Below are 14,852 nucleotides of genomic sequence, written 5' to 3'. Positions count from 1 at the left end.
AAAAGAAAGTTATCCAAATATACACAAAAAGAGAAAATAGAACATTTTTATTTAATTAAAATAGCTTATTATTTCTGAGATTTGGAGATGTAGAGAGAACTTCTGGATAAGCGGGACAGAGAAAATGTGAGTTTTAATGGCTGGGATGGTGGTGGGGCAACAGAATAGCTAACTATGAATGGCATGCCATACTCATCTTTCTGGGCTTTACCCTCATGTTACTCTCACTTTTGCTATAGTCATCTAAATATTTAGGGCATCAGTATCAATGGCCAAGGGTTATAATGTTTTCTTTATCTTAAAATTTTTTGAGACTGGGTCTTTGCCCAAGCCGAAGTGCAGTTGCAACAATAGCTCACTGTAGCCTCAAATTCTTGGGCTCAAGAGATCCTCCTGCCTCAATCTCCCAAGCCGCTGGGATGACAGATGCTTGCCACCACACCTGGCTAATTATCTAAATTTTTTGTAGAAATGGGGCTCTCACTATGTCACCCAGGGTGGTCTTGAACTTCTGACTTCAAGCAATTCTCCTGCCTTGGCCTCCCAAAATGCTGGGATTATAGGTGTGAGCCACCATGCCCAGCCTTCTTTATCTTTTATACTCCTTTCTTAAAGTGGTTATCAATAGCAAGATAGTCAAGGAAGCTTGCTTAAGCAAAATAAAGGTACAGAAATGTAAGGGCCTAAAGGATACACAGATGAGCAAAACCAGAGTGGAAAGAATATTCTCTTTGCCTGGATTGGGAGATATTTCTGATTTAGACATAACCTAGTCCTGATGACCTATCTCCAGTCTACCAAGTCTAACTAATCACTAGTCACTTTTAACTCAGCTGCATTTTTCTTTTCTTTCCTCTGGTTCTACCTTATCTCTATCCTCCTTGGACTTTGCTTTCCTTGATCACAGACAAGTAAGGATGCAATCCCATTTCTAGGTCCTATGTTGAGTTTCAGTTCCCTATGCATTTACAGCTCCTTTGGTCAACACTTCTTACCCCTTTGCTGTCACCTAGGTCCTATGGGATCTTCAGTTTAGTCACTCCAGAATAGATTCTTTCTTACTGGTGACTCATAAATTCTGAGTTAATTTTGTGTTGTGGCTTGTGCTCTCACTGCTTTGCCATTTTGCGCTTGTAGCCAAGCCAGAGTAATTTACAAAGAATACACAGAAGGTTGCAGCATCCTTACCATAAAATCTGGTATGCAGAATGGAGATCGTTCCTTCATGGAAATCTGCTGTTCCACCATGGGGACAGCACAGTGAAGAGACCCAGGCATTGTGGAATCTGAATCTGGGTATCTTTGAAATAGGTTGAATTCAGGTGTACAAGAGATGGGGAATTAATAGGGAGTTAATGTTAACACTTGACCCATTCTATTATAATTTGGCTTAGAACTGCCTATTTTTGTCCATCTAGAGTTCATTGCTCTTCAGAGGCATAACACCAACAGATGCTGTCAATAAACTGAAACCTTCACTTGCATTAGATATTTACCTCTCTGTTCTCGAAATTGACCTTTTCTTTTAAGAATGAGTTAGCTACAATAAGGAGAGCTTCTTCTGGCCACCTCTCGTACCAATCAATTGTACAGGAGCTAATCATAGAAGGATAAATTCTACAATTTTGGCGTAAGCTAGGTCCTTCAGGACTCATGATCACAAAAATATGAAGATTTTTATATATTCTCTGAAAATTAACAAAAATATAAATCGTTAAAATGTAATCCACTGTTTTGAAAAAATATTATATTAAAAATTCCATGAAAAACGTATTTCAGATCTTTCCTTAGTGGGTAGACCAGGGACTGATCATTTGCGCACTGAGTGCCTGCCATAAACAGAGCCCTTCCAAGGCAAACTAACAGTAGGGGAGGCCCAGAACACCCTCTGCATAAACCATCTCTTATGACGGGACCTGGTGCTAGAGTTCTGTTCAGTAGGGGACTTTATATCTGGTGGTGCTGGGTGTGACTATTTAACTCTTTCCTCTGCAGTGGTGTGCATTTAAGACCCACAGAAACTCAAAGTGAGGAAATGGTCAGATGAATTAGAGCTGAAAGAAACAGACTGATAATAAGGGTAGAGCACCAGAGGAGGCAGTAATAAAACTCCTACAGCTAAGCAATATGATATCCTACACAATTTTACAGGCCGTAGGCTAAGTGCTGGTTTCTCTGCAATTTGCCTTCAGCCGTTTTCCTTATAAGACCTGGCTGTGCTGCTGCTGTTGCTGGGTTATTGGCAAGACTGGCAACAGGGCACAGATTCCTTCTTCCTTATTTTCAGATATCACTTTGCAATAAGTCTGCATTATTGAAAACAGCCTCAGTGAGTTAGTGTTTCTTTTAACTCACAGTCTAACTGTACAAAGTGATAATACCTTTAAGTATTAAGCAACTTATTTTGTCAAATAAATATGGTAAAGCTGAAAGAATACTCAAAGGTAAGATTTTTTTTCCCTCTTTTTTGTGTTTAACAAATTTATAAAGGCAAATAAAACTGCTCAGTGCAAAATTCATACAATGTGGAAATGTTTAAAGTAAAAATGAAAATACCTCTTTTTTACACATTCCCAAAACTTCTACCTAGAGGTATCAAATGTTAGCAGTTTAAAGTGTGCCTTTATTATTTGTCATTATTGTAGGACATGTCAAATCACTTTTGGAAGTATAGCATTATATACGTATTTCATATGATATAATATATATAATATATAATAGTATTACACATAATATGTAGTATTACAGTACACTATATATATAGGTACTGAGAGTAGTATAGTATACTATAGTATTATATATAAAATTAAAATTTCTGAGATTCTTGATCTATTTTTTTTTTCTGGAGTACTATTCACTGCATTCCAATTTGAGATTTCTTTTTTCTTCCTTATTATTCAAATCTAATGAATAAACCAAATATAGTAACAAGGCATAAGAGTGCCACAATTGTCAGGATAAATGCTATCCTTCTTTCTACCATGGTATTAAAAAATGTAACTTAATCTAAGCATATCCATTTGTATCATCTTGTTCTTTATCAACTGTGGAGTCATATTTGGAATTTTTAAAACATCTTCTTATGATAGATTACTAAGCATCTATTTAATACTTAGCAATGTTGTTACTAAATTGAGAAATCGTGGATGGCCAAATTCAATTTTTAAATTGCCCTATGACAGACAAAAACTAGCACCAGAAATAAATCCATTCTCCATTGAATATTCTGGTTTGGGTAATCATGTCTATATATTCGTTAAGCCACTGGTCAGTCATCATGTCTCAAAGATACAAGTTCATTTTGACTAATTTGTTCAGTTTGTTCACAGCTCCTCTGCTACTGAGCTCATTCTGAATAGCATCTGCTCTATCCAGTCAATTTCTTTTGTATCCATCACCTCCTGGTCAATTCTAGGACTATTCAAAAGGATGAAATGATTCTTGTTTCTTGCCTTTCCAGATTTGTTACCAAAAAGATAAAATAAGAACATTATTAGCTAGGAAAGAATCTTCATGTAAGAAATACCCTTGGGATTTTATTTTTCATTTTATTGCCTCCAGTTGGCATTATATTTTGAAACCATTGATAGCCAGATAGGTTTAGATTCTTGTTCATTTTTGACCTACCTAAGGGTATAGTGTATCTGTGGGTAGGATACTCATTACTTTATCTTAAAAACTCATCTAAAGATCTAAAGAAATTATATCCAACTTTAAAATCATGTACAGGCTTATAAACATGGTCTACTTTTAAAATGACAATTTGATAAACCAAGGCATAAAAAGGTACCTTTTGAAAGAACAAAAGTAAAGATTGCCTATTATCCATATAACCAGGCTGTTCAGTAAGAGATCTGAGCTTTATTGCAATAGAATCCAGCTCATCATTTTCAAACAGGTCAGGTATTCTTCCTGAATTGATGATGTAGTTCAAATCTTCTAAAAATGAATCCTTATGCAAAACACATATTTAATCAGAAATGAGTAAATTATTCATATCTTCTACCCTAACCACTTCAATTTGAGAAAGCAAGAAAGCAATAGTGATTAAGGAGAACTGAGGCGAAGTGCTTTTTTTTAAAGCTAATTTCCCCACCCCCCACTTTTTTTTTTGAGACAAAGTCTCACCCTGTTGGGCAGTCTGGAGTACAGTGGCACAGTCATGGCTCACTGTAGCCTTGAACTCCTGGGCTCAAGCCATCCTCCTACCTCAGCTTCCCAAATAGCTAGGACTAAAGGTGCATGCCACCATGCTTGGCTAATTTTAAAAGTATTCTTGTAGTGACTACTGGGCCTCTCTGTGTTGTCTAGGTTGATCCATCTTCCCACCTTGGCCTGCCAAAGTGCTGGGATTATAGGAATAAGCCACTGTGCCTGTCCTAAAACTAACCTTTTCGTTCAAACCCATCAAAATATTTTTTTCTGAATCTAAATAAGCTTCATTCATTCATTCAAACATTAGAGAAACATATACTTGGTACTGAGAGTATGCCAAATACCTGTGACCAGCACTGAGAAAAGAGGTATGGAGGAGTGGGTACAGTAATGAATTGGACAGGAACCCTGCTCAGGCAGTTCACAGAAGCCCTCAATGAATCTACATTTGTGTTTGAATCATAGTAGACAAACTGGAAATAACATTGTTGAAGGATTATTTTAACTGAATTTATATCTATATAGGCTCTCAAATCCAATGAAAAAGGTAACAGTTGTGAAAAAGTAGAGAAACAAACTCTGCCGAAAGAGTTATTATAAATGTATGGACATCTTGCTTTTGAGAATAAATCCAAGATTTCTTTTTAAAAAAAAGCATTTTAAAAAGTTGATAGCATTAGTGACTCTCTTCTTGACGCTCAGACACTCATAGGTTCATGATATTTCAGTTCAGGTGGGAAAGGGCAGAGAGCTTGTAGGGAGCTCTCCAGTAGAGGCCAACAGAGGTGACAAAGCACTAACTTACTTCCTGTCTCACCTCATGGGATGGAGAACTACCAAAGCTTGTTACACATTGATAGTTTCCTGCTCTTTTTGGGTCACATGGAAAGCAATGATATGGCCAGAAGAAGCTGGAAAGTGTGGGAAACAGATCCAATGATCTCAAAATGCTGAGTAACATGAGAGTAGAGGAGCCATGTTCATTTCAGCTTTGGCCTGAAATGATTTTCTGAAACTGATTTATTAAATTAGAACAATGGGCTCCTGGCATGGGGCATGGGAGAAAGTACATCTTTGAAAATCCAGAAAGAAATTGTGTGGCAGAAACCTTAGCTGGATCAACAGAGCTGGATATTAAGTTTGGGGAAGGGAGAATATATAGATACAGCAGAAACCCTGGATATTATGAGTGTGGTAGATATGATATGGCACTTGTATTTGCTCTCAAAAATTTGACATGAAAAAAAAACAACTCTATGGACAAAGGCCCAGCATTAAGAGAAAAAACAGGATGAGCTGTTTAAACAATACTCAGTAACTATGTATATCAGGATCATAAACAATAAACAATGTTCCCTTGAAATTTTGCCACAAAAGAGTAAATACAATCTGAGGTAGCATTCTAATTTTGTCTTGGACATGGAAGCGTATAATTTGTGAAAAATAATATAACTAAAAAAAGTGAGTGATTAGCAATTTTTGTTTGTATGTAAACATAGTATATTCTGGGCCTGGTGACTGGCCAGATGGCTGGCTAGAGGTACTTGGAAGTAGTCTTCCCCATAAGAAAGGACCAGTGTAACAAATAAACAGCTAAGATTTGACTTGAGCGTCAGCGGGAGAGTACATGAGGACAGTGAGAGAATGGAGAGGTACCTGTAGTGACTAGAAGCCCAGGAGGGCAGCATGGAGGCATCCTGCCTCTGCATCCCTGTCTCCCCTGTCCAGATCAGCTGGGAGGCAAGAGGGACTTCTCCTTGTGGAGAAAAGGTAAGCAGAAGTACCCGACCAGTACCCATTACCACTGAAACACCCACAGTCATTATTATGGGACAGTTCCACAGTCCTTTCTAGCCCTGGGCCCATTTAGGGGAGCTGCTAGAAATTCATGCAGCTGCATTGCTCTGGCTTGGGAGCACAAGGTGTGTACTTCCCATGTACTCTCATTCCCCGTGAGTCAAGCTACTGCAGCACGGCACCATCGTTAGACCAGAGCTACCTTTGGAGTGTGTCCTGTTCTAGGGGCCGGTAGCCATGTACCTATCCAGTATTGGGACTTTATCTTCATTCTTCCACTGAGTCCACATGGGTGGCTCTATGTTACAATCCCAGCTGTGCAGAGCCTGGGCCCAGGATTGGCTGTGATTGTGAGTCTGCCTGCAGGGAGACCAATCCCCAATGCCTGTACTTTTAGCCAGAGGAACAATCTGGCAGTGCCATTTAGGGTGACCCTACCCTTGAGCTGTTCAAACTGCTGTGTACCCTTCTTGAAGCAGGAGATGTTCTAGAGCCACTGAACATCTGACATATTCTTGGGCTTGCAGAGCAGATACATGCCCATGCCCAGGACCTGAGAAATAGCCCCACAAGTGCCTCCACTAAGGACATGCCCCTGGCCTTCCCAACAATTCTGTGCCCACAATCAGGTCCTAAGAAACAGCCTTACAGGTAACCCCTGGGAGACGTACCCCCAGGCTGGCCAAGCAAACCTTTGTCTGCAACCTAGGCCTGAGAAATAGCTCCATGGGTTACCCCTGGCAGACACACTCTTTTCAGGCCAGGAGTAGCCATATACCCATGGCTCAGGCTTGAGAAATATAGCCTTACGGGCCACTCCTGGTGGGCACATTCCCAAGCTTGCCAAGAAGCATCGTACTTACCTCATGGACCTAAGAAATAGCCCTGTGATGCACCCCCTACCCTGCAGACATGCCCCAGGTCTGCCTAATGGCTCTGTGCCTGTGCTAAGGGTCTAAGAAGCAATCCCATGGGCAACCTTGGCAGACACACAACCAGGCCATCCAAGTAACTGTAGGCCCATGCCCCCAGCTAGAGTAGTAGCCCTATGGCCCAAACCCAAGTGAGTCAGATCCCAAGTTGGCTGATTGACTGCATGCATGCACGTGCCCCTTACATGAGAAACAGCCTGGTGAGTCCACCTCCAGCAAAGTTGCACCATTGCCACCACAAACTCTCACACCCTAGGCTGCTGAGATATTTGCAAATGTTACCAGCATGGATTACAGCTGAAGAAACTATATGGAGACTATACTACTGTATCCATCTAGAATCAAGGCCCTGCCCCCAGTGACTGACATTGTAAAGACCATATCTATGAATAAGTCTTTCCTTACAAAACCTACTCCCTAAATTTGGAAAGGTGACTGTTCTTCCAGATGCATAGAAATCAATGAAGGGACACATCAAACATGAAAAAGCAAGGAAACATGAAACTTCCAAAGGAACACAACAACTCACCAGTAACAGATTGTAATCATAAGGAAATATACAAAATTCTAGAAAAAGAATGTAAAATAATAATCTTAAAGAAATGCAGTAAGATACAAGATACAGATAGACAATTCAACAAACTCAAGAAAATAGTTTTGGTTTGAATGAGAAATTCAATAGGGAGATATATATCATAAAAAAGGATCAAAAACACATCCCAGAGCAACAGATTTCAAGAAAAAAATATATACTTGAGAGTTTCTCTGACAGATAAGACCAAGCAGAAGAAAGAATTTCTGAACTTGAAGACAGGCTTTTTAAAATAACTCAGACCGACAAAAAAAAAAAAAAAAAAAAAAAAGGAAATTAAGGAATTTTTAAGTAACAATGAACAAATATTTGCATTATAGGGCATTCCAGAAGAAGAGAAGGAAAAAGGTACAGAAAGCATTTAATTAAATAATTAGTGAAAAAAATCGCAATTCTTCAGAGAGTTAAACATATAGATCCAGGAAGCTCAAATATCCCCAAATAGATTCAACCCCAAAAAAGCCTATCTGAGGGACATTACAATCAAACTGTCAACGTTTAAAGACAAAGATAAAATTCTAAAAATGGCAAAAGAAAAATGTCGTTACATAAATGGGAAACCACAGCAGAACAACAGCAGATTTCTCAGCAGAAACCTTGTAGGACAGGAGAGAATGGAATGAGATATTCAAAGCACTGAAGACAAGAAAATGCCAGCCAGGAAAATTATATCCAACAAAGCTATCCTGCAGAAATGAATGAGAATTAAACTCTTCCCAAGACAAGCAAAACCGGAGGGAATTCATAACTCTTAGAATAGATTTACAAGAAATGCTCAGGGGAGTCTTACAAGTGGAAGAGAAGAGATGATAACCACCATTATGAAAACATGCAAAACTATAACACTTACTGGTAGAGCCAATACACAAAGGGGGAAAAAAAAGGAATCAAACCCTATCAGTACAAAAACGCACCTACTACAAAAATAAATATAAGAGAGGAAGGATATATAAAAAGACCAGAAAATGATCAACAAAATGAGATAAATGGGTCTTCACCAATCTATTATAACCTTGAATTTAAATAGATTAAATTCTCCATTTAAAAGACCTAGACTTGGCCAGGCACAGTGTTTGACCCCTGTAATCCCAGCACTTTGGGAGGCCAACGCAGGAGGATCTTTTGAGCCCAGGACTTCCAGACCAGCCTGGGAAACATAGTGAGACCTTGCCTCTATTTTTTAAAAAAGATATAGACTGGCTGAATGTATACAAAACAAGACCCAACTATATGCTGCCTACCAGAAATTCACCACACTTGCAAAGACAGACTCGGAGTGACAATGAAGGGATAGAAAAAAGATATTTCATGCAAACAGAAACCAAACACAAGCAGGAGCAGCTATATTTATATCAGATAAAACAGATTTCTAGTCAAGCTGTAAAAAGAGACAAAGAACATTATATAATAATAATCAATTCAGCAAGAGAATATAACAATTATAAATATATATGTACCCAACACTGGAGCACCCAGATATATAAATCAAATATTAAATCTAAAGGAATAGATGGACCCCAATACAATAATAGTTGGGATTTCAACACCCCACTCTCAGCATTAAATAGCTCATCTAGCCAGAAAATCAGCAAACATCAGATTTAAACTGCACCATAGACCAAATGGACCTAACAGACATGTACAGAACATTTCACTCAACAGCCACAGAATACACATTCTTTTCATTAGCACATGGAACATTCTGCATGATTAACTATATGATAGAACACAAACAAGTTTCAACAAATTTTTAAAAATCAAAATCATATTAAGTATCTTATTTGAGTACAATGAAATGTGACTAGAAATAAATAACAAGAGCAACATTCCAAACTGTAACATTCATGGACATTAAACAGTATGCTTCTGAACAACAACTGGATGAAGGAAGAAATTAAGAATGAAATTTAAGAATTCCTTGAAACAAATGAAAATGGAAACAAAACATAACAACACCTTGGGGTTCAGGAAAAGCACTATTAAGAGGCCAGTTTATAACAATAAATGCCTACATTAAAAAAAAAAAGATTTCAAATAAATAACCCAACCGTGCATCTCAGGGAACTAGAAAAAGCAAGAACAAACCAGCCCAAAATTAGTAGAAGAAAATAAATAATAAAAATCACAGCAAAAATAAACGAACCTGGTAATAAAAAACAACACCACAGATCAATACAACAAAAAGGTTTTTTTTGAAAAGAAAAACAAAACTGAAAAACTGTTAGTTAGACAAAGTAACAACAGAAAATGTCCAAATAAACAAAATGAGAAGTGAAAAAGAATACATCACAATGGAAGCCATAGAAATATACAGGATTATTAGAGACTATTATGAACAGCTATACGTCAATACATTAAAAAACCTAGAGGGAATGAATAAATTCACATACAATCTATCAAGATTGAGCCAAGAAAAAAATAGAAAACCTGAGCAGACTAAAAATAAGTAACAAGATTGGTCAGTAATAAAAACTCTCTCAAAAACATAAGCAAGCAAACAACAACAATAAAATCCACAACTGGATGGCCTTACTGTGGAAGTCTGCCAGTTTTTTTTTAAATTATACTTTAAATTCTGAGGTACATGTGCAGAATGTGCAGGTTTGTTATGTAGGTATATACGTGCCATGGTGGTTTACTGCACCCATCAACCCATCATCTACATTAGGTAATTCTCTTAATGTTATCCCTCCCTTAGCCCCTGATCCCCCGACAGGCCCCAGTATATGATGGTCCTCTCCCTGTGTCCATGTGTTCTCATTGTTTAACTCCCACTTATGAGTAAGAACATGCGATTTTTGGTTTTCTGTTCTTGTGTTAGTTTGCTGAGAATGACGGTTTCCACCTTCATCCATGTCCCTGCAAAAGAGGTGAACTCATCATTTTTATGGCTGCACAGTATTCCATGGTGTATATGTGCCACATTTTCTTTATCCAGTCTATCATTGATGGGCATTTGGATTGATTCCAAGTCTTTTCTATTGTGAACAGTGCCCCAATAAACATACATGTACATGTGTCTTTATGGCAGAATGATTTATAATCCTTTGGTAATATACCCAATAATGGGACTGCTGGGTTAAATGGTATTTCTAGTTCTGGATCATTGAGGAGTTGCCATACTGTCTTCCACAATGGTTGAACTAATTTACACTCCCACCAATAGTGTAAAAGCATTCCTATTTCTCCACATCCTCTCCAGCATCTGTTGTTTCTTGACTTTGTAATGATCACCATTCTAATTGGCATGAGATGGTATCTCATTGTGGTTTTGATTTGCATTTCTCTAATGACCAGTGATGATGAGCTTTTTTTTCATATGTTTGTTCGCTGCATAAATGTCTTTTTTTGAGAAGTGTCTGACAAGTCCCCACTTTTTGGTGGAGTAGTTTGTTTTTTTTTCTTGTAAATTTGTTTAAGTCCTTTGTGGATTCTGGATATGAGCCCTTTGCCAGATGGACAGGTTACAAAAATTTTCTCCCATTCTGTAAGTTGCTCACTCTGTTTACTCTGATGATAGTTTCTTTTGCTGTGCAGAAGCTCTTTAGTTTAATTAGATCCCATTTATCTATTTTGGCTTTCATTGTCATTGTTTTTGGTGTTTTAGTCATAAAGTCTGACCATACCTATGTCCTGAATGGCATTTCCTAGGTTTTCTTCTAGAGTTTTTACAGTTTTAGGTCTTACATTTAAGTCTTTAATCCATCTTGAGTTAATTTTTGTATAAGGTGTAAGGAAGGGATCCAGTTTCAGTTTTCTGCATATGGCTAGCCAGTTTTCCAAACACCATTTATTAAATAGGGAATCCTTTCACTATTGCTTGTTTTTGTCACGTTTGTTGAAGATCAGATGGTTGTAGATGTGTGGTGTTATTTCTGAGGCCTCTGTTGTGTTCTAGTGGTCTATATATCTGTTTAGGTACGAGTATCATGCTGGTTTTTTTTTTTTTTTTTAACTGTAGCCTTGTGGTGGTGTTTGAAGTCTGGTAACGTGATGCCTCCAGCTTTGTTCATTTTGCTTAGTATTGCCTTGGCTATATGGGCTCTTTTTTTGGTTCCATATGAAATTTAAACCAGCTTTTTCCAATTCTGTGAAGAAACTCCATGGTAGCTTGATAGGAATAGCATTGAATCTGTAAATTACTTTGGGCAGTATGGGTATTATCACAACATTGATTCTTGCTATCCATGAGCATGGGATTTTTTTCCATTTGTTTGTGTCCTCTCTTATTTCCTTGAGCAATGGTTTGTAGTTCTCCTTGAAGAGGTTCTTCACGTCCCTTGTAAGTTGTATTCCTAGGTATTTTATTCTCTTTGTAGCAATTGTAAACAGGAGTTCACTCATGATTTGGCTATTTTTGGTGTCTAGGAATGCTTGTGATTTTTGCACATTGATTTTGTATCCTGAGACTTTGCTGAAGTTGCTTATCAACTTAAGGAGAGTTTGGGTTGAGACAATGGGATTTTCTAAATACACAATCATGTCATCTGCAGAGACAATTTGACTTCCTCTTTTCCTAATTGAATATCCTGAGTCTTTATCTTGCCTGATTGCCCTGGCCAGAACTTCCAATATTACGTTGAATAGGAGTGGTGAGAGAGTGCATCCTTGCCTTGTGCCAGTTTTCAAAGAGAATGCTTCCAGTTTTTGCCCATTCAGTATGATATTGGCTGTGGGTTTGTCATAAATAGCTCTTATTATTTTGAGATACATTCCATCAATACCTAGTTTATTTAGACTTTTTAGATGAAGCGTTGCTGAATTTTATCAAAGGCCTTTACTGTGTCTATTGAGATAATCATGTGGTTTTTGTCATTGGTTCTGTTTATGTGATGAATTGAGTTTACTGATTTGCATATGTTGAACCAGCTCTGCATCCCAGGGATGAAGCCAACTTGATTGTGGTGGATAAGCTTTTTGATGTGCTGCTGGATTTGGTCTGCCAGTATTTTATTGAGGATTTTTGTATCAATGTTCATCAGGAATATTGGTCTGAAATTTTCTTTTGTGTGTGTGTGTTTCTGCCAGGTTTTGGCAGCAGAATGATTCTGGCCTCATAAAATGAGTTAGGGAAGACTCCCTCTTTTTCTGATGTTTGGAATAGTTTCAGAAGGAATGGTACCAGTCCCTCTTTGTACCCATGGTAGGATTTGGCTGTGAATCTGTCTAGTCCTGGACTTTTTTTGGTTGGTAGACTACTAATTACTGCCTCAATTTCAGACCTTGTTATTGGTCTATTCAGGGATTTGACTTCTTCCTGGTTTAGTCTTGGGAGGGAATTTATCCATTTCTTCCAGAATTTGTAGTTTATTTCCATAGAGTTGTTTCCATAGTATTCTCTGATGGTAGTTTATATTTCTGTGGAATTTGTGGTGATATCCTCTTTAGCATTTTTTATTGTGTCTATTTGTTTCTTCTCTCCTTTTTCCTTTTTTTTTCATTTAAAATTTTAATAGATATTGTCAAGTCACCTTCAATTGTACCAAATTATGTTCCTGTCCACATTGTAAGTTAATACTAGTTTCCTCACACACTAGTAGATACTAGGTTTTATCATATCTGAAAATGTGTCACTATGATATATAAAATAGTATTGCATTTTATTATTGGTTAATCCATTTTTCTTTATTAGTCTGGCTAATGGTCTATCTGTTTTGTTGCTCTTTTTAAAAAATCCAGCTCCTGGATTCGTTCATTTTTTGAAGGTTTTTTTTTGTGTGTGTCTCTATCTCCTTCAGTTCTGCTCTGATCTTAGTTATTTCTTGTCTTCTGCTAGCTTTGGAATTTGTGTGCTCTTGCTTCTTCAGTTTTTTAAATTGTGATGTTAGGGTGTCTATTTTAGATATTTCCTGCTTTCTCCTGTGGGCAGTTAGTGCTATAGATTTCCCTCTACATGCTGCTTTAGCTGTGCCCCAGAGATTCTGGTACACTGTGTCTTTGTTCTCATTGGTTTCAAAGAACATCTTTATTTCTTCCTTAATTTCATTAGTTACCTAGCAGCCATTCAGAAGCAGGTTGTTCAGCTTTTATGTAGTTGTGTGGTTTGGAGTGAGTTTCTTAATCCTGAGTTCTAATTTGATTGCACTGTGGTCTGAGAGACTGGTTGTTGTAATTTCCATTCTTTTGCATTTGCTGAGTAGTGTTTTACTTCCAATTATGTGGTCAGTTTTAGAATAAGTGTGATGTGGTACTCAGAAGAATATATATTCTGTTGATTTGTGACGGAGAGTTCTGTAGATGTCTATTAGGTCCAGTTGTTCCAGGGCTGAGTTTAAGTCCTGGTATCTTTGTTAATTTTCTGTCTCATTGATCTGTCTAAAATGAGTGTTAAAGTCTCCCACTATTACTGTGTGGGAGTCTAAGTCTCTTTGTAGGTCTCTAAGAACTTGCTTTATGAATCTTGGAGCTCCTAAATTGGGTGCATATATATCTAGGATAGTTAGGTCTTCTTGTTGTATTCATCCATTTACCATTATGTAATGCCCTTCCTTGTTTCTTTTGAACTTTGTTGGTTTAAAGTCTGTTTTATCAGTGACTAGGATTACAACCCCTGCTTTTTTTTTCTCTCTCCATTTGCTTGGTAAGTCTTCTTCCATCCCTTTATTTTGAGCCTATATGTGTTTCTGCATGTGAGATGGGTCTTGACTCTTTATTCAATTTGCCAGTCTGTGTCTTTTAATTGGGGCATTTAAACTGTTTATGTTTAAGATTAATATTGTTATGTGTGATTTTGATACTGTCATTATGATGCTAGCTGGTTCTTCTTCCCGTTAGTTGAAATAGTTTCTTTATAGCTTTAATGGTCTTTACAATTTGGTATCTTTTTGCAGTGACTGGCACTGGTTGTTCCTTTCCATGTTTAGTGATTCCTTCAGGAGCTCTTGTAATGCAGGCCTGGTGGTGACAAAATCTCTAAGCATTTACTTGTCTGTAAGGGATTTTATTTCTCCTTTACTTATGATGCTTAATTTTGCTGGATATGAAATTCTGGGTTGAAAATTCTTATCTTTAAGAATGTGGAATATTAGCCCCCACTCTCTTCTGGCTCATAGGGTTTCTGCCGAGGTATCCGCTGTTAGTCTGATGGGCTTCCCTTTATGGGTCACCTGACCTTTCACTCTGGCTGCCCTTAACACTTTTTCCTTTAGTTCAACCTTGGTAAATGTGACGATTATGTGTCTTGGGGTTGCTCTTCTTGAGGAGTATCTTTGTGGTTTTCTTTTTATTTTCTGTATTGAATGTTGGCCTACCTTGCTAGTTTGGGGAAGTTCTTCTGGATTATATCCTAAGGAGTATTTTCCAACTTGGTTCTATTCTCCCTGTCACTTTCAGATATACAAATCAAATGTAGATTTGATCTTTTGACATAGTCTCAT

General features: G+C 37.6%; 1 protein-coding gene across 1 annotated transcript in view; it reads right to left on the bottom strand.

The window, feature by feature from the left end:
• Positions 1–14,852, bottom strand: part of DNAH14 (dynein axonemal heavy chain 14) — a 403,573-nt gene that overhangs the window by 76,364 nt on the left and 312,357 nt on the right. Inside the window, exons 56-57 of the mRNA XM_032289400.1 lie at positions 3,791–3,952; positions 1,497–1,688 (exon numbers count right to left, since the gene is read on the bottom strand). Coding sequence (XP_032145291.1) covers positions 1,497–1,688; positions 3,791–3,952 — 354 coding nt within the window. The remainder of the gene's footprint in view (positions 1–1,496; positions 1,689–3,790; positions 3,953–14,852) is intronic.

The sequence above is a fragment of the Sapajus apella genome, unplaced genomic scaffold, assembly GCF_009761245.1.
Source record: "Sapajus apella isolate SASKATOON/1434 unplaced genomic scaffold, GSC_monkey_1.0 scaffold22, whole genome shotgun sequence".
In the NCBI taxonomy this organism is placed as follows: domain Eukaryota; kingdom Metazoa; phylum Chordata; class Mammalia; order Primates; family Cebidae; genus Sapajus; species Sapajus apella.
Note: the sequence above shows the minus strand (reverse complement) of the source record. Positions and strands in the feature narration are given on the sequence as shown.